Source organism: Poecilia formosa, unplaced genomic scaffold (genome assembly GCF_000485575.1).
Source record: "Poecilia formosa unplaced genomic scaffold, Poecilia_formosa-5.1.2 Scaffold340, whole genome shotgun sequence".
Lineage (NCBI taxonomy): Eukaryota > Metazoa > Chordata > Actinopteri > Cyprinodontiformes > Poeciliidae > Poecilia > Poecilia formosa.
This window is the reverse complement of record NW_006800279.1, coordinates 376,868-400,555: the sequence shown is the minus strand read 5'-3', so window position 1 is coordinate 400,555 and position 23,688 is coordinate 376,868. Positions and strand designations below refer to the sequence as shown.

Sequence of the window (23,688 nt, the reverse complement as noted above, 5' to 3'; positions counted from 1 at the left end):
ATTATGTTATTCAGCAAATGTATCTCCATCTCCCCTTTAGTGCATTAACCAACTAAAGCAAGCGGAAAAACATTTTTGTGGAGCTGAGGAAGTTACTTCAAATTTAGCAGTTTCCATCAACGATAATGCAATACTTCAAAAAACATTGATGGAAACATGGCTACTGTGGGTGATCTAATGCAAGAACAAGAGCATTATGGGCATGCGATGACTAGGATCCTATGGTATGACGGTGGAAGATTCTATATTCGGACACACAGCACAGATGGTTGCTTTTATTACCTCAGTTTACAAGCCAACCATTCCCTTCACAACATGATCTCAACACTTCAAAGCTACTGACAGAGGAAGTGAGTAACATTGTTTCACTGAAAGCCTGGTTGAGTTCTTCAATTTTTCAAGGTCTTTAACATGATCCAGCTTCCTAATATGACCAAAAACCCTTGATGGAGAGTTTAAGAGAGATTAATTCAGCAGTCGTGGTATAACTGTGTTGATGCAAGACACTAAGGATAATCCTGGGAGGATTTTTTTTCTCCCACATGGAGCAGGTTTGGATTTCAACTAAGAAAAAGCTGCACATTATTCCCTAAAACACTCATTAATTGACCTTCAGACATAAAAATTAAATGACCACCCATTTCTAATCCATAGGGTGTAATGTAATGACAGCAATCCCTTTGTGGTTATAACAGCTTCGGCTCTTCTGGGAAGTGTGTTTTTTGTATGTTTTTGCTTTTTTACCATTCTGTCTGTAACACATCTGTGAGGTCACATACTGATGTTGAACCAGAAGGCCTGAATTCTCAGATTTAATCGTTCTTAAAGGTTTTCTATCAGATTGAGGTGAAGACTGTGAAGGCCAGTCAAGTTCTTTCACTAAACTGGCTCATTCTTGTCTTTATGGACCTCAATTTATGCAACCATGGACAGTCAAGTCAGAACAGGAAGGGCCAACTCTCCAAATCAGTGTGTCATTCTAATTGCTGCGTCCTGTGACCAAGGTAACATTATAAGCTACTCTGTTCAATCAATCAATCAATCAAATTTTATTTGTATAGCACATTTCAGCAGCAAGGCATTTCAAAGTGCTTTACATAATTAAAATAAAAACAGCATGTGACATTGAATAAACAGTGAGAAAGAGATTTTGAAAAAAAAAAAGATTAAAAAAGATAAAAACATTAAAACCCGCGCCTCTTTTAGGACTTCAGTTAAATGTCGTTTAACTGGGACTCTAACCCTCTGGGAATTTAGTCAAAAACACCGTTTGACAAGGACTCTAACCTCTCAGAAATTCACTTACGTGTCTGTTGTTATCGTAAAATTCACTTACCTGTTGGCTAACATAGTTCTCTAGATTTTTGGGTTTGTGTTAAAAGAACAGGTTCATAAATAGATAGAAACTGACAGGCTTTTAATGGTGCGGCCATCACTACAGTCTGTATGTGACATCCATATTGGATTTTTAATAATGGGGGTTGGTGGAAAATGCTATGTCAAAATTTCACCTCACCATCACTGTTTCACATGTGCTGTCATAGCTTAAATATTATATCTATGACTGTCCACAGTTACAATCTTGACCATATGAATGGAAACGTACTACTTTAAAAAACTTTTTTTTAAATTCCAAAATTATTTAGTGGGTAGATGAAATTTAGAAAACAAGAATAAAGGTATGTCAAGTGAAGTTTTGTTAGATTCCGAGTGTTTTATCAGATGGACTGGAGATGTGAAGTAAAGCACTGCCTAGAGGAGCCATTTGGTTTTGCGAGATCACTTGTTAAGGATAAATCAAATTTGTATCATTTTATAACCACATGAAGCATTGACGGCCATGTTGATAAGTGTAAATGGTATCTTTATAGGCGAACGTGTTAGTGTTAGAGATCAAGAACTCCAGTAAGAAGGAGTTATCCAGTTTATAGTCTTTGCCAGCAAATTATTTCAGCCTGAATATTTTATACGGTTTCTAAACAATACAGCTCATTTATGGCTTAATTTTATTTTTGAATCCCATCAAAGACATGACATCACAAGAAGCACCAAAACTGGATATACTGACCACTGTTAAACAAGAGGTAAAAGAGGAGGAAGAAGTCATCGTAGTAAACATACATACACTTGTCAAGTTTTTATAATCCAGATTTCTTAAAAGGACAAAAAAAACTTTACAAATACATCAGATGTTCTGTTTTAAAATTGAACTGATCTTTGCAGCACTACTGAGCAGCTTTCACGAAAGGCCAACTCTGCAGCTTCAGACTTCTGTACAAATAATTGTCCTAAAGCTGCAGGCCATATCAAGCAACAAGTCAGTGTTTTATTCTGGTGGGAGATAGAAGCAGGTTGTTCTCACCTTCAATGAATGAATGAGTGCCCATACTCTGAGCTGCAGGATTTGACTTGTGCAGCTGAACCAAACTGACAGCCATTATAAAAGCATTAGCCTGTCACCCATGATTTATGGACTGGACGGAGATCTTTGAGAAGCATTCTTCACCACATTCACCCTCATAAGCACTCAAAACCAAATGGGAGTTGGATTAGAGTCCCACCAATAGCTCAGTGTAATTGTTGATGCTTGCTGACACAAAACACTTGGACATTTTGTCTTCACCCTTTAGTTCACAGCCTTTCTTCTTTTTCCTAACTTCTGGCCAAACATTTTTTATTTCCTTGACCAGTGAGTTAGAAACAAAATATTGTTTGAAAAATGACTCCAAATGTTAGTAATGTACAGGCTCAACTTACTCTTGGACCACAGAGAGGAAACTCTCAATGAATGAGACATAAATGTAATAGGTAGTTATCGTAGAAAGAAAGTACACCTTTGTTCAATTTCAGGACACCAGTACAAAATAAAAAGCATTTGTTCTTTACCAGGTTATGAAATTATTTAAATCTAACTTCAAATGTATCTTACCATTGTATATTAAACAGATAAAGCCAAAATAAAAAAAAGCTCTATTTGAAGAAATAAGAACGACTGTTCTTTACATTTCTTTAGTTTCTGCAGCAGTCTGTTAACTCTACTGATTATTTCAAAAAGACCCAAGACGTAAAAGTTACCAGGCCATATTCTATTTTTAAAGCTATGTGATTTGTATGAACAATGACATGAGGTTTTTTTAGGGCCTGGAGTATTGGGATTTGGTCCACACTTCTTTAAAAGTTGGTGACAGTAGTGGTTTATTACGTTGTTTGCCAAACACCATTAAACAGAAGTAGAAGAATAAGGTGAACCAATCACAGTCCCTAGAAGTCAGTGTCACACCTAGCAAGAGGTCAACCACACCTAGCAACAAGGTCAACCACACCTAGCAACAAGGTCAACCACACCTAGCAATGAGGTCAACCACACCTAGCAATGAGGTCAACCATATGTAGCAACGAGGCCAACATTGCTAGGTGTGGACAGGAACTGAGTCGATTTCAGCAGCTGACTGAATCCCTCTGAAGCCAGGACTCCTTAGCAGGAATTTTTAGGTAAAGACAGGAAATCTTCAAGAGGACTCTGAGAATCTTTGTGAATGTGGGTTCAGATCTTTACCAGGATTTAGTATTTATGTACCTTCATTTGTCTTGTAACACCATTACTGTGTCATAATCAGTATTATGTAGTTCTGTTTATGATATTGTGTTGTCCTCTTTTGCCACTCAACATTTCCAAGTCTTTAGGTGATGTTTAATTCTGGATCCTTTTACTGTATAAGGAACAGGAAGTGAGAAGTTGTTGTTACTCCTGCTCTCTTCTTTTGTCTCTGTGTGTTTGTGTGCTCACATTAAGTTGGATTCTATTTTGTGTTTATTGTCATTTCTGATTTCAAGTCTGTGTTTGGCTTCCATTCTGCCTTTCATCCTATTAGATGCCTTCAGTCTATGTCTCTCACTCAGCTGGTCTCACTCTATCCATCAATCTCCCATCTATCTCTTTTTCTACTGATCACCTCTCTATTTCATTATTACTTCCTTCTGCTGTCTCCATGGTCCTGGTTTCTATTCATGTCTTTGTTTCAAGATTTGGTTTACTTTCTTAAATATCTTTATTTTTGTCTTCTACCTCTGCATCCTTCCTGCTTTGAGGCCTGCATGTGAGACAAATTGTGAGTTTTTGTTCCTTCACAGAAAAATCCAGCTAGGAGTAGAACTACTGGGCACTGAGCTCTACCTGTGATACCTCAGGGTGCTTCAGTTGTTTTTCATTATTTTAGTTGGGCATTTTTGTTATAAAGATTTTTATTTTGTGTTTTGCTAGTAATGTACCAAAGCGACTGTTAAACTAAGTGTGCATTCACACCAGCCCTGTTCAAACTTTAGCTCCTTTGCCTAAGAAAGTTCAGTTGTTTGCTGAGGTGTGAATGTGCAGTCAAAGTTAACAAACTCTGGCTCGCCTACAATACTAGGGGTCAGTTCGGTTGAAGTGAACTCTGATGCAGTTTGAGAGAATGTGTGAATGCCAAATGGACTGGAGACCACTCCAAAAGCAGGAAGCCAACTACAGGGCATTCTGGGTAAATACAACCAAAACAAACATGTGTCTAGCGCTAGCGGGAGGAAAGGCTTGTTGTCCTTTGCCAAAGACAAAACAACCACTAAAATCTGTTTATGTTTATATTTTCTGAAGAAGGTTGGGCTCAGTGTCTTCTCCAGAGGTCTTCGTGTTGTTTTCTTCAGTGGTTTTTGGCGCAGCACCACCACAAGAAACAAATGTTGTGATTTTGATCCCCAATCGAACCAAGTCTTCCGGACTACCAGATGTGAGAGCACCCTAACTGAACCCTAAAAACACTTCAGTACACTACAGCTACTATAGTATCTAAACTTGTCCCAGACCTTGTTAAACAGCTGTTCACTCACTTATTGTACAACTTTTCTTGCAAAAGACGGATTTTAAAAGGTTAGTAACTGTAACACAGGACACTTTACACTGGCCAAGAATTTACTACCTGGCTGAAACATTATCCCAAGAAAAGGTTTTCTACCAGTTATTGTCTGGAGTTTTTTACAATAAAAAACACAGGGAACATGTCCTCTCTGTGTGAAATAAATCTTCTCTGCAAACAAGGAGCAGCTTTCAACCAGATCTGGTAGCGATTACTTGTGCCTTGTACGAAACCCAGAAATCTCAGAACACAGAAATCACATTCATCCACATGCTTCACATCATCATGTGATGTGTGCCAGCATTAATGAGACACCGCGCCGGGTCCCTGACAATGTTTCCATTAACAAACCGGCTCAGAGCAGAAAAGTGGGGAATTGCTTTTGCACCCATTACGTCCACAAACTGGACCTGACAAGATGTTGGAGCATTTTCACCGTGCACACTCTCCAGTCATCTGCATTACTTACAGTCAAAACAAACCAACAGCTAACCGCAGCAGGAGCTAATAGCACTTCAGCTCCATGTGTGAAGGAGCGGGGAGCCTGTTTTAGCCCTGATGGATGATGAAATGAGTTGGCAGGCCAACCTTAGTAAGACAGCACAGGTTATAAAAAAAACTGAACTAAATACTCTCTGTGCTTCTATTTGCAACAGCTAGCTTGCATTTGCAGTATTCACCATCCTACTGGACACCATGCTGAAATCCAGAGATGAAGCCTGATGTCAGCAGGAGGTGACGTCTGTGACAGAAAGGCTTTGAGCTGTAAATTATTTTCTACATACCAGCTCATAAGTTCCCTGACAATATTTAATCTTCTTCCGTCAGCTGCGTCTTTTAGGGGTCACAGCAGCAGATCTTCTGCTGTCATCTCATCCTGTCCCCTCTGCCATACTTACTGTCCGAAGGTTTAATCCCTTCCGATTAAACCTGAACATCTTCAGCTTTGCTGCCCTTTTTGTGCCACTATCTCCAAATCATATACTACAGCAGGTCTTATTAACATCCAGTAAATCCTTCCACTCTTGTAGTTATTATTCTGTCAAAAATCCGTCAATTATCATACAAATTTCAAACAAAGTTTTGAATGTTGCAAAATAAAAAAAATAGAAAATGCAAATTAGGAGTGCTTCCATTACTGGTCTGAAGCAGAACAACCAGTCTACGCAGATTGAAGGCTCTCACCACCGAACTGGACAGTTCAACTTAGACATTTCTCTAAGTTTCATGTCTCTCATAAGGCACAGACCTGCCAGTGGATGGGAAAGTTAAGTACGTCAGACCATATTCAGCAAAGTTCTTCCCTTTAGCACATCAATTTTCTTTGAGGAAAAGCCAAAAACCACCTCAAGTCATAAACTGAGGAAGTTATTTTAAATTTTCTAATGCGTAACTTCAAAATAAGCACAAAAACATTGTTAATGGAAACACAACTTGCACAATCATCTTCACCCCTTATGCATTACTTTTTCCTTTTGGTGACTGACCTCAGGAGGAGCTGGATTTGTCATTGAATGAGATTGTCTGTCTCATATCATACTGTCACACCATGGTGACAGTTTTAATTTCTTTTGTGAAAGTTACATACTGCAAGTGTGAATTAACTGAACGTAACTGTGAGCACTTACTTCAGCAGTAAGTTTAACAGTGGGAGACTACAGTGAATTTCTCCATGAGTCAGTAAGTGAAAGTGTTGAAGTTGGTAAAATACTACAGGGAACACACGACATAATAAAGCTTAAATAAAAGAGCAATACTTACTGCTGCTGGATATGATGCTGGATGTATTGGGGCCTGACAAACTGGGGGCCTGCCTTGACAGTTAACTTCATCTGGGCCAAGTTATTAGTGGAGGTGTAGCTGTTAGGTGGCACTTGCTGAGGTATGGGCCTCTGTGGCACCACATTGTTTCCATTGGTGTGACCGTTGGTGGGTTCGCTCCCAGGCACCACTGGGCTGGAGTGAGCCGGCACCGGGGTCTGCTCACAGGCCTTCCCCATGGAGCCCGGTTTGCAGACGCAGAGCTGGGGCCTGAGGCACATTCCTCCGTTCTGGCACGGAGGGAAGCAGTTGGCTGCAATACGGAAGGAAACGGAGCAGAAGCAGAGAGAAAAAGAACGAATGAGATTGAGTCAGGATGGTAGGAGATTATCCACCGAAAATTACAAGATACAAAACACTTTCACAATGATTTTATACAATCCATACAAACAGACAGCTTTAGTTCCCACTGATAAAACCAGTTTGATTTTACATGAAACAAAATAAATGTCTTCATCAAACCTTCTGAAAATGAAGGAACATACAAACAAACCAAATCTATTTATTAATACACTGTTCCTAAATCATGTTGTCCATTTGACTTGCTGTAGCTGTCATAATTTGTAATAATAGTGAGATTCTGGGAGCTCTCCTTCCTATCCATCATGTACTTTCACTGTGTTCTCACTGTTTAATCAATGTGATATGTGCTGTTTTCTTACTTTTTTATACTCTACTCATACATTGGAAAATATACATTAGTCATTTTTAGAACTGCACAATATGATGAATCGCTATATTGCAAGTGTCATGCATTCAGGCCCTGCAGATTTATGATATATCTGGATACTTACGGCCTTAAGTGATTTTTATACTCTCTGTTCTGCTTGTCCCTAAATCTGTGCTGTTCTGAGATCTCTGATTGGTTTTTTCCAGGTGTCTGTTTGAACCACTTCTCCTGTCTGGGGGTCACCCGGCTTTCTCCAGCTCTTAGATGAGCCCTCTGTATTTGGACGCTTTGTCCTGTTCCCTTTCCATGATGTTTCCTACATTTGGGATGGCCGCATTCATCATAAACTCATAATTTCTGATGCTGATCAGTGCCTGCTGGGTTTGTGTCTGAAAGGATCTCAGAAAGTGAAATAACGCAACTTTTTGATAATATTCTTATTTAATACGAACTGGATTATGCACATCTCTGAAATTGTCCTCATCTACTGATTAATGAAAAGTATAGATCCCACAACTTCAAACCCGCTACAGGAAATCATAACCACTACTACTAACTGATTGTAGCTATGCAGTACCTGTTATGAAATTTTGGGCTTATGTGTGCATCTGTGTGTGTGTGTGTGTCATGAGAGACTAGCATAGAGTCTGTAATTACTAGCAGCTCTACTCTCCCCAGGCAGATTATAGGGGTATCCATTTTTCAACTACAAAGCCAATCTCACCAGACGACATGGCAGACGTTCACACACTGGTTCAACTACACAAAGAAAAGGAGATAAAAGATAGGCGCCTGCACAAACCTCTTACTATTCATTGCAAATGTCTAAAATTCAGTCATTTCCTAACTAAAGCCATCACCCCTGCACTAACCCGGGAGGGATTCAGGAAACCTCCTCACCACACAAAGCATTCAATGAAATGATTTTCATGAAAACTGGAAAACACCCTTTCAAGTCAGCAACCTCAAAAAGGTATGACTGTGTGCTTGAAGTCAGCAGGAGGAATGACTCAGAAAGAGCTTGGCCCTCCTCTCTCTCCCACAGGGGTGTGTCACCCCACACTGGGCTTGTTAGCCTAATTGGTGGCATTGAGATTTGTGAAAATGATTAATGAAGGGAAAACTAAATCGCTGCTGAGAGACATCTGGCGAATTAACAAAGTTACTCCCTCTGCAGTTTGGCTCCTCCTTTTCTGAAGCCTCAGTCTGATCAAAGCTGATAAATGTGTTCCAGGTTTCCCCACAGTCACCCACCACAGGAAGCAGTCCAACCATTGAGACACTCTGGATTTTTGGCATACAGTATCTGTGTGCAAAGTGATAGCTTTACTTTTTTTTTTTTTTTTTCAAAAATGAATATGAACTGTAATATGGGCTACAAGCAGGGTGGGAAGTTCCAGTGTAATTAAGCAATGAAACTCCACCCTGGGTTTGTAGCCTGTATGAGGCAATTTCCCACTGAGGAGCAGCAGTGTGTCTAAGTGTGTGTAAGAATACAGCAGTGATAAACCAGAGTACTCTGAGGAGGTCTGGAAGCACAGTTCTTCCTAGCTTTGGTTTGGTTTGCACCAGTCAGTAGTTCAACTATAACTACAGCAATTGCATCCATCCATCCATCAATTTTCAGTACACCATTGTCCTTAGTGGGGTCGGGAGGGTTGCTGGTGCTTATATCCAGCTAACGTTCCGGGCGAGAGGCGGGGTACACCCTGGACAGGTCACCAGTCCGTTGCAGGGCAACACAGAGACAGATAAACAACCATGCAGACACACACTCACACCTAGGGACAATTTGGAGAAACCAATTAACCTGAGACTCATGTTTGTAGACTGTGGGAGGAAGCCAGAGTACCCGGAGAGAACCCACCATGCACAGGGAGAACATGCAACCTCCATGCAGAAAGACCCCTGGCCGGGAATCAAACCCCAGAACCTTCTTGCTGCAAGGCAACAGTGCTACCAACTGCACCACTTTGCAACCTGCAGTAGCCTACAGTAATTGCAACAAAAAAAGATGTTTAAAAATAGTAAGTAAAGAACAGTATTGCTAAAATAAAATATTTATCATAGACCCTAAATCTTTATTTGTGCAACTGAGTCCAAACAAATGTTTGTCTGTTAAGACAATAATCCATTATTGTTCACAAACAGGCATCCAAATGTGGAAATAACAGTGTGTGAGGCTAACTGGCAGGTGCAGGAATGGTACAACGGGTGTGCACCCCTTTGAGCACATTTCAATGCATCGACTATGAACCTAGCTTAATCATCTTTACTGTTACTGTTACTGGTGTATAAAAAACCCAATCTGAAATAAACAGCTCTTTGCCTGGTGGGAGGGAATGTAAAGCCTGGTGTCCCGCTTATAATACACTGGAGGAAACCCTGTTTGCATCATCTGACACTTTAAGAATCTCTACCCTCTCCAACACTCTCCCGTCACATCATCACAACAAGGCTTCTCCATGCTGTCCATTAATGCTGTTTACAACCTCTCTTTGGAGTGTGGTAGCTTGGATGACGAGCTCAGCAGATGTGTTTTTCACAAAGCAAAGGAAATAAATATTATGCTTTCCAAAAGTAGAACCCAGTGACAATGTATAGAGAAAATAAATTGAGACCAAGGATGGGTCCTTGAGGTACTCCACAACAAATGGCTTCTGAAGAAGAGGAATGTTCTCCCATAGACACAAAACAAAAGACCGGATAAGATCTAAACCACACTAAAACTAAACTTGAGACTGACAGTGTTCTCCAGGCTTGATAAAAGAATTCTGTGATTGACCATATCAAAGGCAGCGCTTGGGCCTATAGGAATAGTTAAGAGGAGATCATTAAGAACTCTTAGCAGTCCTGGCTCTGTGCTACAGTGGAATTTAAAACCAGACTGAAAATCTTCGCCAACACTATGAGCATTTAAAAAAGTCTGCAGTTGATTAAAAACAGCCTTTTCTAAAATCCTGGACAAAAAAGGTAATTTGGAAATTGGCCTGTAGTTACAAGGAACATTAGGATCAAAATTCAAACATGCTGCACCACAGCATGTTTGAGTGCAGCTGTCACACAGCTGGATAGCAAAAAGTGTTTTGAAATGTGCAAAATTCTCAGACTGGTGATGTGAAGAATCCCTGACAGGACTGGCAGCTGTTAGGTGGCACTATCTTGTAATTTGTGCTTGAAGGATTTTAATATTTAATATTTTTTTTCTTTTATCTTAAATGGAATATATATATATTCTTGTACCGTTTTAACAAGGTTAAAACTATGCAAAGATAGACAAACACTGAAAGGTTTAACATTTAAAGTTCATTTTAGAAGCAGCTGCAGCTCAACAAGAATGTCTGTCTGTGTTTTCAAGACAGTTGGGTTACACCCATCTTTCACAACAGGATTACCTCAAAAATTAAAACTGACCTCACTGCTGTGGATCCCCCACAGCCCCCAATCCACCCTCTGATTTTACATTAATATTTTGAAATAACAGTGCTGTAAATTGTTCCACCTTGGTTGAAGCCTTTCTTCTCCGGCTAATGTAAATATTTTTCCCACCCACACTCAGGCTGCTGGGCCCAGTCTCTCAGGTCAGCAACATAAAGGCTCAGCTTGGTAGTGATGGGGAAGTAGTATGGACTGGTAATTAGCTTGAGACAGGAAACGCATCAAGCCACTTTTGATGGTTGTTCTAAATGTCATTGCCCTGGTACAACAGCTTGATGTTCTTAAGAACAGGAGGGAAAATTGCTCAGACTTTGGAGCAAATACAACAGCCTGTTTCACCTTGCGTGTGGCGAGGACAGATGTTTGCTGAATTCAAAAGTAGGTAGAAGGGGGAAAGATATGACATCAATGTATGAGGTATTGAATTCCATATTATCTGAGTCACTACCGGCCCCCAGGAGCTCAGATAGACCCAAAAATAAGAGCGCCTGTTGAGAATTTCTGTGCCTCATTAAAGCTCCGGATGGAGGAAATGCTTATCTTCCCACCAGACAGGAGTGACCTTATAAAAAATAAAAAAAATCTATAAATAAATAAAGCTCTTATTTTGTTAAAGACTGTATCTGATGATGTCAGATAATAACTAAGTGCTTATGAGACAATGGAAACCAGGATTCAGCTAATAGAGTACTATCGTAAGATCACACACAGAAAACACCAGACAATAAAAAGTAGTTGGGTATGCTTTGGTGGTGCAGGGGTTAAGCACAACCCACATAAGGTCCTTTAGTCCTCGATGCAGCTGTCACAGGTTTGATTCCTGACCTGGTGACCTTTGCCGCATGTCTTCCCCCTTCTCTCATTACCCTCTTTCCTGTCAATTCACTATCAAATAAAGGCCACTAGAGTCAATAAACCTTTTTTAAAAAAGTAGTTTATTTGAAATATAATTACAAAACAGAAGAAAGAGAAGGTTGTGGTTCCTCAGCAAACCTTGAGTCCATGCAAAGCATGAGATGAGTCCCACCAAAGTCTGTTTGGTGCTGTTCCTGCTGGGAGCCTAAACTGGTTGAAAACTGTTTTTGTCAGTGAGTGTACTTTCTGGTCTGGTTTAGATTGATGGTTTTCAATACATTTGTGTTGAAGGATTGGGAGTAACAGTTCTGTTGAATAATAATAAAAAAAGAAACTAAAACCCAAATTATCCTAGATAGTCTGACTCAAACACCTCTGAAAGAAAGAATACTTTTTAATTTTCCTCAACGTCAACAAGACGTTCCAGCCAACTAACGTATGGCTGGAATTCATACATTATTTAGCTTTAAAACAACTGTTTCAGTTCCACCACATACAAAATTTTTTGTCAATGACATGACTAAATTAGGCCAATTTGACAAAGTGCTATTCTCTCATGCAATTCAACTATTTGACGCTGCTTGACTCCCACCAGTATGGAGGAGTCATGGGAATGTTTCCAGATAAGCTTCTGAACCTGATGAGCTACGTGGATCTAAAGCACATGGCTTTATCAGCGATTTTCTTTTCTTTTTGTCACATAGTTTGGAAAAAAAAAATTGAGCTACCTGGATTTCCACTTTCTTCCACTTGAAGAAAAACCAAGTGTAGGTGGAGGGAAGATGTAGGTGATGAAATAAAAATGAAACCAAATCCTAGAACATCACGACTGCGAGCGTTAATGAAGTTAACCGCAGTAATGTTCGCTATGGGGTGGGTATATGCTTTGCTTATCACATTAGGTGCTTCTTACCTCAGTATGTGACCCTAGTATAAACCAAACATCAGCAGCTTTCTTCAGATAAGTTCCACAGAGGTAGTCAAAATTAGATTTAGACACGTAAAATAAAATCGTAACACAATAAGTTGATTATAAAAGATGCGTGTGATGGCGACAAACATCAATCACTGCAGTTACACACAAAGGTAATGGCTGTGCAGTCGAAAAGATCTGCAGGAAAACCCAATAAAACAATTCTATAACTGCAAATCGCTGACTGATGCATTTTTGTTTCCCACATGCATAGTCATGCAGCATCACTTTGCACAAAAGACAATCTCTGTGCTTTCATGTGCAAATAGGATTAAATAACTGAAGGAATTTAAAAGAACAACAACTTCTGTTGCAGATGTGAACAGACTCACAGCGTGGTGTGGTCTTCACATGGTGGTTATCTGTCTTAGAGCTGCACAGTCTCCCAATTACGTTACCACTATCAGTCTGTGTAAGATTAATATCACAAAGACTGGAATATAAATAAAATGTTGACTAAATTATTTCAGTTGTCATAAGAGGAGTTTTCAAACTACAGTGGTGTGAAAAAGCGTTTGACCCTTCCTGATTTTCTGTATTTTTGTCAAACGTAAATGTTTCAGTACATGAAACCAATTTAAATATTAGTCACAAATTAAACAAGTAAACACAAAAATGTCGTTTTTAAATGAAGGAGTTAATTATTAAGGGAGAAAAAAAAAACTTGCATGGCTGTGTTAAAAAGGGATTATTCCCGCTGTTAAAACATAACTGTGGTTTATCACATTGAGTTCACTGTCTCTAGCCAGACCCAGGCTGGTGAAATAAGATCCTCAAAATCTAGATATTATGCCAAAATGTAAAGAAATTCAGAAAAAGTGAGAAAGTAACAGACATCTACCAACCTGGAAAGGTTTATGAAGCTATTTCTAAAGCTGTAGGACTGAAGCACAGTGAGAGCCGTTATCCATACATGATGAAAACATGGAACAGTGGAGAAGCTGGTCCACCAAAATTACCCCAAGAGTGCAGCCATGACTCATCTAAGAGGTCACTAAAGACCCCACAACAACACCCAACGGACTGCAGGCCTCACTTAGCTAAGTTAAGGTCAGAGGTCTTACTTTCACTCCAAGACAGAGAGACTGGGCAAAAATGGCCTGTATGGCAGAGTTCCCAGATGAAAGCCTCTGCTGAGCAAAATGGTCTCAGTTTTTCCAGAACAGATTTTGATGATTCTCAAGAATTTTAGAAAACATTCTGTGGATTGATGAGACGATGGTTGGACTCTTTGGAAGCTGTGTGTCCCGTTACATTTGCCATAAAAACATCCCAACAGTAAAACATGGTGTTGGCAGTGTGATGGTCTGGGGCCGTTTTGGTGCATTGGGACCTTGGAAGACTTCATGTGATAAAGAGAACCATGAATTGTGCTGTCAACCAAAACATCCTGGAGGAGAACGTCCGGCCATCTGCTGGTGATCTCAAGCGGAAAGTAACTTGGCTTCTGCAGCAGCACAACGATGCAGAACACACCAGCAAGTCCACCTCTGAAAATAAGTCTTTGGAGTGGCCTAGACAAAGTCCTAACCTGAATCTTGGCGAGATGCTGTGGTGGCAGAGAAAATGGAGGGATAGGCATGTGGTAAAGGAACCGAGGTCAGAGTGAAACTCAGGACTGAGGTCTGCAGCCTCTGTATACGCCCGCCCTGACCACTGCACCACTCAACATCCCAAAACTTATTTCTTTTTTTAAGTCCTCATTTGCATTAAAATGAGTCAAATTGAGACCTTTTCATATTCCTCGGTTGGCACATAATCCCACACAGCAATGCTGCAAACACCCTGATGCCAGCTCCTGCTGCAGCTCTCCTGAACAACGCTGTCTGGGAATAAAAAACAGTTAGCCCCTGGTGGCAGTTTAACACCTCAGCAACACGGCAGGTACGTCCATGGCATTTATGGAAAATGTAAGCAAAACTGTTGCATGAAGGGATTTTCCCTTTGAGGCAGGCAAACAGCAAAAGCCCAAAGTCAGAAGTTCTTATGGAGGCTGAACTAAGCAGCAGTAGCTGAAAAGCCAAGAAGCACTGGAAACTTGGCGAGCCTTGATGTAGACCAACAGTCTGATGTTTATGAGGAATTTAGAAAGGTCAGTAAATCTCCTGCATCTGCAGCAGAGTAGGATTAAACATGCCGGACAGCAAAGAGTAGGGGGCGATTCTGTTTCGAAGGGGTCACGTGAGGGTACAACACAACTGACCGTCCACATGTGGATGGTCATACAACGATCACGGATGATGGTAGCTTTTATACTTTTTTCAGCATAAAAGTTATCACTGGGTTTTATGCCTCCCTTTACTGTCTAGAGTCTCTGCAAGAACAAAAGCATCTCTGACAATTACAATATGCCTCCAATGAGGCTGGTCAGATTAAAAGTACCTTTTACAAAATACCAACATTTAAGCAGTAATAAATGTTTTTTATGAACATTTATTAACAATACTTTTTATTAGTCTGATGTAATATTCTAGTCCTGAATGTCATGTTTTCATAAGCTGTAAGCTGAGAGTCAGAACAGATCAATCTGTGTGGAATTAATCTAACATGTTTCACTTAGGGAACTAAGTTACTGAAATATATGAACTTTTCAATAATTTTCAAATTTATGTAATATGACTGTATATGCCATTTATGTGTGACTGAGCAGTAAATAATGAAGTGAACTAAGTTATTTTGTAGAGTCACATACAATATTATTACATACTTACTTCATTTTTTATTAACAGCGTGTGAGGCGGCTGGGAGCAAGACTGAGACGACAGAAAAAAAGCAGCAAAGATACTTACTTTCCAACATGTTTTTGGCTTATTACAAAGTCTGGCACTTACATGTGAGAATTTAATTCCACCTGACCAACAGCAGATGGTCCTGGCCTGTGAAACCCCGGCAGTTCACATAGACGAACACCGCCTCTTTAGTCAGTGCATTGTGCCAGGAAAGGAGCTCCAGCTGTCAGTTATGATAGAACAATTTATATGATTTACACATAAAAATTCAACTAAGAAGGGTGCTGTAGTGCTAAACTAGCAGTAGATGGGAGCCGCTGAATATACATCAACCAAAAAGGAGCTTAGAGAACTCAACTGCAGCACCTCCAGCAGAGAAGCTGCAGTAAAACTAGTTACTGCCACAGTGTTTTAGGATGGGAAAGGTGGGATCAGGAGGATATGAGGTGTTTGTTTTCCACCAGTCAGTCTTTTGCATGTAAGCCAACAAAGCTGTTCTTGACTGACCAGAGCACATTCTTCCAGCTGGATCTTTTAAATGGTTTCTGGTAAAAAGAACCTCTCATGGCTTCATTTCAATAACATCCTTCTTCTTGCTACTCTTACATAAAGTCCACATTCTCCAACCTAAGCTATGGATTTTTGCAGCTCCTTCAGAAGTCTTTGTAGGGCCACGTGAAATCCATTTTACTTTTTCCTTTTTTCCATTTTTATTATTCTGAATTTAACTTTTTTAATAGACCACATTGTGGGGTTAATAAACCATGTTTATTAATCCTGAGTATGCAGTTAAGGTGTGAACGAAAAACAATTTAACAGATCAGTTGCCAGAGGTCAACATTTATTATTATTCTGTTTCACAAAGCAGATAGCTTTGGTTCAGCAGAACATTAGATGGTTTTACAAAGGTGTTAAAAAGTGTTTCCCCTAATTTTGTTTTAAAGACCTGCAACATCACGTGCAAAACAGAGAATGTAGTTTTAACTCTCTGTTAAAAATGTTTTAGTTTATCTCAACCCCAAACTATTATACAAAACAGCAAAAGGTGGAAGCTTTGCTCGTTTCCATAATGATCAGGATCTTTGATTTTTTTATTTTTTCCATCTGTCAAAGACACCTCCACTGACTTAATGACCATCAGTGTTAAAATTTATTTAGAGATGTTGTAAATCATGCTATGTACATTAAAAACAGCATTTACATACTAATAGGTGATTTAGTGTAGACTTACGTTTGGTGCACCGCTGCGATCCCTGAGTTTTACTCCAGCCGTGACAGCACTGCCCTCCACAGACATTCACCCTGCACACCAAAACAAGCAGAGAAAGTCACACTGCTGCAAACACACAGCAACACCAGCACAGAGGAACATCGGCTCGTTCATGCAGAATTATGGTCATTTGTTCAGCACTTTGTCAACAGCAGCATTGTGTTTTAAGTCCACCGAGAAACTTCACCTCACTGTGCTTGTGTAATCTTTGAGCTTCACAAAGATGTAATTTCACTTCACAAGTACTGACCTGACTTACACATGACAGGATCGGTTTCTACAGTATGTTGTTAATGTATTGCATATTCACGTCTCACTGGATGGTCCTCAGGTCACAAGGCAAGTCGTGAAAGAATTTTAGGACTTTAAGTCAGAGAAAGATTGTTACCGGATTCAGTAAGCAGGAACTCTGATGTAACTTTCCATTCAGTAGGTAATTAAAGACACAATGTTAGTGGATGTAAGATGGGGCTGATTTTTAAAGTATATTAAAATAAGCACCGAATTAAAAAAAAAACATAAAATACATAAAACCATGCTGTCGTTTAACTAAGACTATTTTAACATAAAACAAAAAACTGTCATCATGTTGAGAACTAAGCCCCATCATGATTCAGAACTTTTTAGAACCATTAGTGAAACCTTTACCAGCAAGAACTCTCAGTTCTCACCCTGTTGTGAAAGGATTCATTCTCAAAGACGACAGCAGTCACACCTGATCAGAATATGTTTAGAGGAGGATTCACTAGAGACTACCTTCAGATTTTGGGAGTAGAGCAGATGGACTCGACCTCAAGCTCCACTGAACACTTGTGGAATCAGCCTGGCCAGAGTGACCAACAAAAACACAGTAACTGACTTGCAGCAAATGCTTCTTAAAGAACTGAATGGCATCCCACAGCAGTGTGTGACCGTACGGATGAGGTGGGGAAGTATCAGGCTGCAGTAACTGCGTACGGTTCTCCCGCGCACAACTGTTGATTGTTCTAGTTTCAAGAGAACAAAAATAAAACCAACCAAACAAAAATGGCCTCATTTTTACTTGTTTTATGATCTGACAAGTTGTCAGCAATAAACCTGTCAATGAAAACACAGCACACATTTTAAGCATGTTTTTATTGTCTGATGAAATGTCAATACGCAGTAAGAAAGTGACTCCAAAAAAGACAACCCAGTTAGAAAAGGTACTCTCATTGATTTATCTTACCAAATTTCCTTTTAATTTGGTCTTTTTTTAAAATAAACATCATTGTTCATATCCATGGTCAAATGATAGCTTTTAAATTATCTGTCTTGCCATGTACACTGGAATATTAGATTATTTCATGTGTATTAAATGGGTCTAAATGCAAGGATATAAAGTTAATTTTATGTAAAATCAAGCCCAATGACTTATGCATGTTGCTTCCACTACAGGATCAACAGGTAAGCTGGACCAGGAGAAGCTGATGAGAACACAGGTGGCCTAGAGCTCTCCACCAAAGATCCTCTCTGGAAGGATGTCTCACACACAACAACACAGACACACCAGAATCCTGACTGTAATCTAATCATATGAAGATCAAATTAGCTGTACCCACCGTCCTAGATTCTGACTTTTGAACTCTCGACATGGTTTAAATAGAAGCCGAGAAGATTGGCTGAAGAAAATTAAGAGTTGTGGCAAGAAAATCTGCGAAGGAAAGGCAACGAGACACACCAGCCCTGTTTAATTGAACTCTAGTTTGTTTGGTTAGAAAGTCAGGTTTGTTTGTGGAGATGTGAATGTATAATCGGATTCTAATGCAGACCAAAAAGTAACCTCTGGCATTTCATTTCTGTTTACATTTTGTGAAGGAGGAAGTTGCGTTCAGTGTCTTCTTCAGGGGTTTTCATGTCACTTAATTAGTTTTTGATCCAGCGCCCCCCTGGGTGAGGTTTTTCAATTAGCTTGGATCGTTTGATATAGAACAGTGTGGAAGAAAGCCGCACCAGCCGAAGATGTAACAAAAGTTGCAATTTTGGTCCTAATCGAACCAAGTCTACCAGACGCCCAGGTGTGAATGTAGCTCAGTACATTCTGCATTCCATTCGAAATGCATAGTTCAAAATATTAAGCAAGTATTACGGTTGTGCCCAGTGTGCCTGTAAACTGAATCGCTTTACCAGGTGGTACCAGTTGCATTTTTTCATGTGAAGTCTTCAGTGAGAGTAAGATGGAGGGAAAAAGCAGCAGCAGGCTGTGTGTGGTCCAGCAGTCTGGTCCCAGCTGCCCAGTCTGCAGTCTGGTAGAATGTTTTAGTGTGTGATAAGTGAGTAAGGTACAGCTGGGAGTTTCTGTCGCCCCCATCGCCAGCAAATGACTCTTGTCGGGGTCATTACCAGCTTCCACGGTGCTGCAGAGATCTGGAGGGGTGTGTTCATGTTGTACCTGTTCAACAGTCTGCTTCCTGTTAATGTGGCGCTGCAGATCCAGGGTTCATGTTGCCTGCTGTTTCCTTGTTAAAAGACTGTTTCTTTTCCTTTTTCCAATTATTTCTGTTGCTTGTGTCACATCTGAATGGACAGTCATAAGCTTGGTATGTGATTTTTATTACAACCCTGTTGCAGGTTAGGTATGCTTGGCTGCAGATAAGAATCTAACAGTCTTGAGCTGCTAGATTCTGTCATCAGGTCTGACTGACTGAGGGACACTGAAAGATGTTGGACCAAATTATTGTTTTTTAGTGATGGGTGTCCCCGATAAGGAAAGATTATGCTTCAGCTTAAGCATAATTTAACCAACTGATATACAAGTAGACAAGTAAATTTAAGGATACAGACTGAAGCAATCAAAATGAAACTTACTTTCCTTGAATAAGTTATTGTGGTCATGCTACTGCATTATATGTCACAATCCTTTTGCTTCAGCTTCCTCAGACCAAACTTCGGGTCAGATTGATTTGTATGAAGGGAATAATAAAGACATCTGTGTAGAGAGGTTTGTTTTTAATCACATTACTATTACTTGAAAGAACTTTTATAGTTGTACTGAATCTTCCTCTAAAGCTGCAGCTCAAGTCTAAGCTGACCAACAGAAACTTCAACCATCTTCAGTTCTGGGCCTGAACTGTCAACTTTTTTTCTATTTGAAGCCGAGACTAGTTTAAATTGAGCTGAAGTAATCCTTGGTCTATTTTTGTGCTGCATGTTGTGAAAACATGCACTGTGCCATGTGCTTGCTTTGACATTTGTGTATTTAATGAGACGTCAGTCTATCTAAACGTGATGGGCAATATGGCTGAAAAATGTATCACGATATCGTTTTATATCAGTCAGTATCAATAATCATCAGGTTACTTTTGTTTTGGAATATTGCCAAACTGGGGACATTACCTGTATTACCCCCAAGCTGTTATATTCATTTACTCCATGCCATTGTTTTTTTTAAGCCATTATGAGGAACAATGGCAAGACATGAACCAAGCTACTCAAAAGGTTGTTGCCAGGTTACCAAAGAGGAGTGAGTTAGCTGATGCCACCCACCTAGCTTGGCTGGCCATGAGAGGTTGAGCAGCTAACGCATTTCCTCTGCCTACATCTCCCAGAATGCTGTGTGGTTCTGGATTGGAGTTCAGTAAAACTATTGAACATTGTATCAGACATATCTATTGACATTGATCGTGTATTTATTGTAATAGGGATTGTTATTGATGTGTTAACCACCCCTGTTGGTAAGTATAACGAATTACTTTTTTCAGGTCAACAATGTTAAGTACTGGCAGCAAAATGCAAAAACTGTGTTTTCTTGATTAAATGATGAAATTCAAAAGAATGGAGAGTTATGTTTCAAAGGTTCCTTCATTTTTGGCTCAACATCAATTTTATTACAAATTTTAAAAAAAACTAATTATCAAGCTACACATGAAAACTAATTCTAAAGACTGAAATACGAAGCTGAGAAGGAGCAATGCTTTCTTAGACTTTTGGATAATTGTATGTTTTCCACCAGAAAAATGACTCTCTAGATGCATGGTCGCCATAGAGACCGGAGGTGTTCAAAGAAGTCATTGTGCCAGCGTCAGTGTTCCAGTCCAAACACTGGTTCCATTATACTCTGGAAACAGAAACTTTGAATTCTTTAAGCAAAAAATGTTCCGCTTCAAATGTTCAGATCCATTCTTCTTTCATAAATCCAATGGCAGCAACCAGGTGGCGCTTAGCATTTCACCTTTCTGGACTACTTTGAAGAAAACATATAACAGAACTGATCTTTCTGAAAAAGGGCTTCGTGTTTATAAATATATAGAAATCAAAGTGGCAGCACTAGTTTAAATTAGCAGAGTGGTACATACCCACAGCACCACAGCCTGAACCGCAGCCACAGCCAGATGACTGAACCCAGGAGCTGCGGCACAGGCGCACCACCAGCATCTGGACACGGCCTCAGATACTTTATGTTAGCATCTCATCAGCTCTCATTTCCATTTGCCTAGTGTAGCTGTGGATTGGCAAGACTGAAAATACAGATCATGACCGACGTGACAAACCAAACGCTACATAAAAATCACTTTTCACATTGTTACTAGAGCAGAACTGGGCTGGCCTTGGTTACAGGTGGGTAGAGTGTCAAAAGTTACACTTCCAAACCACAAAAATTTACTACCACAGAGCTCCTATGGTTCCATTAAACCACATATGTGTCACTAAATATGAGATGTCAGAGAAAGTCTGGACGACTGCCCTTCCCCCACACGTTGCTGTGAAGTTAGCCGTCTGAAAGATCAAGCATCTCACATTTTTTTTCCTCTCTCGCAAGAGACAATGTGGATGATTTGAAATCTGTATGGCCACAAAAATTACAACAAAAAAACACACGCTCTGCAAGCCAGGAGAGGTACGTCTGTCCAGCAGCTGAGGTAGACTGGCTGCCTGAGCAGATAGACAAAGTTATCAACAGTTGGATATCAGCAGGTTATCCTTGTGTTACTCTACCAGAAGCAAAAAGATTAAATAATGTGTAAAGTGAGTATTTAAAAACTACTAATTACTTGGCCTGTCAGAATGACAAATTTTGTTGGAATTGTCCCAGAAGTTACTGCGATAAGCGAAAATACTGCTGTTTTGAGAAGACTTTCAAGTGATATAATTATAATGGCATACTGCAGGGGCACATTCTCAAAGATGAATCGACTTTAAATTCTAATGAACATCTAACGCTGAAACTGGAAGACATTTTAAATATCCAAAATAAGTAAACAAAACAGAAAACAACAAATAAATCTCTATAGACAAAACTCTCCCTGAAAAAAGGGGCAGTTGAGACCGGACTGAAGAGTTTTGTCATCCGATTTTTGGTAGAAACAGAAACAGATTCATAGATTTGTTGTTCATTGCAGCAGGCCCACCAAAAACATCAGTGGATGGTCATTACCATGTTATTTTAGCAGTGCAGATGTTATAATCTCCACTTTCCAGTTTAAACAACGTAATTAAATGCATGTTTGAATCTTTTTCTCAACTGGATCATAAAATCATACTGAGACCATCCAGCCCACACAGTAATAAAGTTCCCACCCTGACGGAAGCTGGTTTTGTATTTAAACATCACAAAATAGTTTTGGAGAACAGCTTGCTCACAGCAGAATCTGATTTACTGTGAGGATTTGAGTTTTTCTGTGTGTTTATTTAGGTTTCTGTGTTCTGTGGAGTCTCTGTGTTGTCCCGGCTACCCCTTGATTGAGTACACCTGTTCCTTGTTTCCCCTGATTGTCTCCCTGTGTAAACCCACCTGTGTTCCTTGTTGGGTCCTTGTCAGCTTGTCTTATTGTCTAGTTGTCTTGCCTTCTGTCAGTTGATTACCAGTTGCTACCAGAGATTAGCTAGTAGCTGTGCTCACTCTGTGCTGCCTGGATTTCTGCATTTTTCATCATTAAATCTCCATTTGCTCTCCATAACCTGGGTCTATTGCATCTGCCTCACCACTCAACTACCATAAATTATGACATTTACATTGAATGTAAAAATACTAAAAAAAATAAATAAAAAAAATACACATAATCTTGTCAGAGCAAATGTTAAAAAAAGTCAAATATTTGTCCTGCCAGGTACAGAAAGCCCAAGCAAAGTCACACAGGCTGAACCACAAGAGAGCTCCATGCAGACTACAGACACGCCGATTGGGATTTTACCAGAAGATACTGATTTAATGTTTTTCTTTAAGGTCTGACCTACAGACTGTTAAAAGAGAATAACACATACTAGCACTGTGACATTCAAGTCAGGAATTAAATATTATAAAAAAACCTTTTAAAGAAAAAAAAACTGCACCCTCCTTGATTGAGCCAGAAGTTTTGAATCCTACAGAATGTGTACGGATGGCAACATTTATCCCCATTTCATCATTAATTAAAACATGTAAACAAAATGCTAAAAGGTATTTTAAAATTTGGGTGTGATGCTTTTTAGACACACTAGGCATTTGAGGAATTAAAATGAGCAACACTAATATTAAATGGTACTGTAAAAAATGTAGATATAATTGTGTATATATATATATATATATATATATTATATTATATTATTATATTCAGGGAATAAAAGCTTCCCTTAAAGGCACAAGTGCGTTAGATAATGGATTAATGATTTAATATCGCAAAAAGAAAGGCTTGGTGTTATTTGGAGAGTACAGCAAAGATTTTGCAGTATTTTAAAAACTGTTCAGAAACATATTTTGATTCAAGTTCAAAGTCTTTTTTTTTTTGTATACCAGCATCAACAAAGTGAACATACTAAGAATAAACAGTCTGTTTCATTCCTGGTGGAGCTAATAAGCATCATAGCTAAAATTTACACTAATGGTGAATGTAATGTTTACATAATGTCAAGGTAATGCAACATCTGTTTGACAGGAAAAACATGGCCTTTTTTGTTTTGTACAATTCGGGCATCAAGGGGTTAATCATCTGTTGATACAATTAAAGGCCAAAGAAGATGGAGATAGAAGATTTAAGTGCTTGAACAGAAATATGATTTATTGGTATTTGACCTGCCGTTCATTCACACAGTGACGGTCGTGCGGTAGG

At 39.5% G+C, this 23,688-nt stretch overlaps 1 protein-coding gene across 7 annotated transcripts in view; it reads right to left on the bottom strand.

Moving 5' to 3' along the window:
• ltbp1 (latent transforming growth factor beta binding protein 1) overlaps positions 1-23,688 on the bottom strand; it is a 72,692-nt gene that overhangs the window by 48,002 nt on the left and 1,002 nt on the right. For all 7 annotated transcript variants that reach the window (XM_016661708.1, XM_007573920.2, XM_016661707.1 and 4 more), the window contains exons 2-3: positions 16,607-16,677; positions 6,651-6,963 (exon numbers count right to left, since the gene is read on the bottom strand). In XM_016661708.1, coding sequence (XP_016517194.1) covers positions 6,651-6,963; positions 16,607-16,677 — 384 coding nt within the window. The remainder of the gene's footprint in view (positions 1-6,650; positions 6,964-16,606; positions 16,678-23,688) is intronic.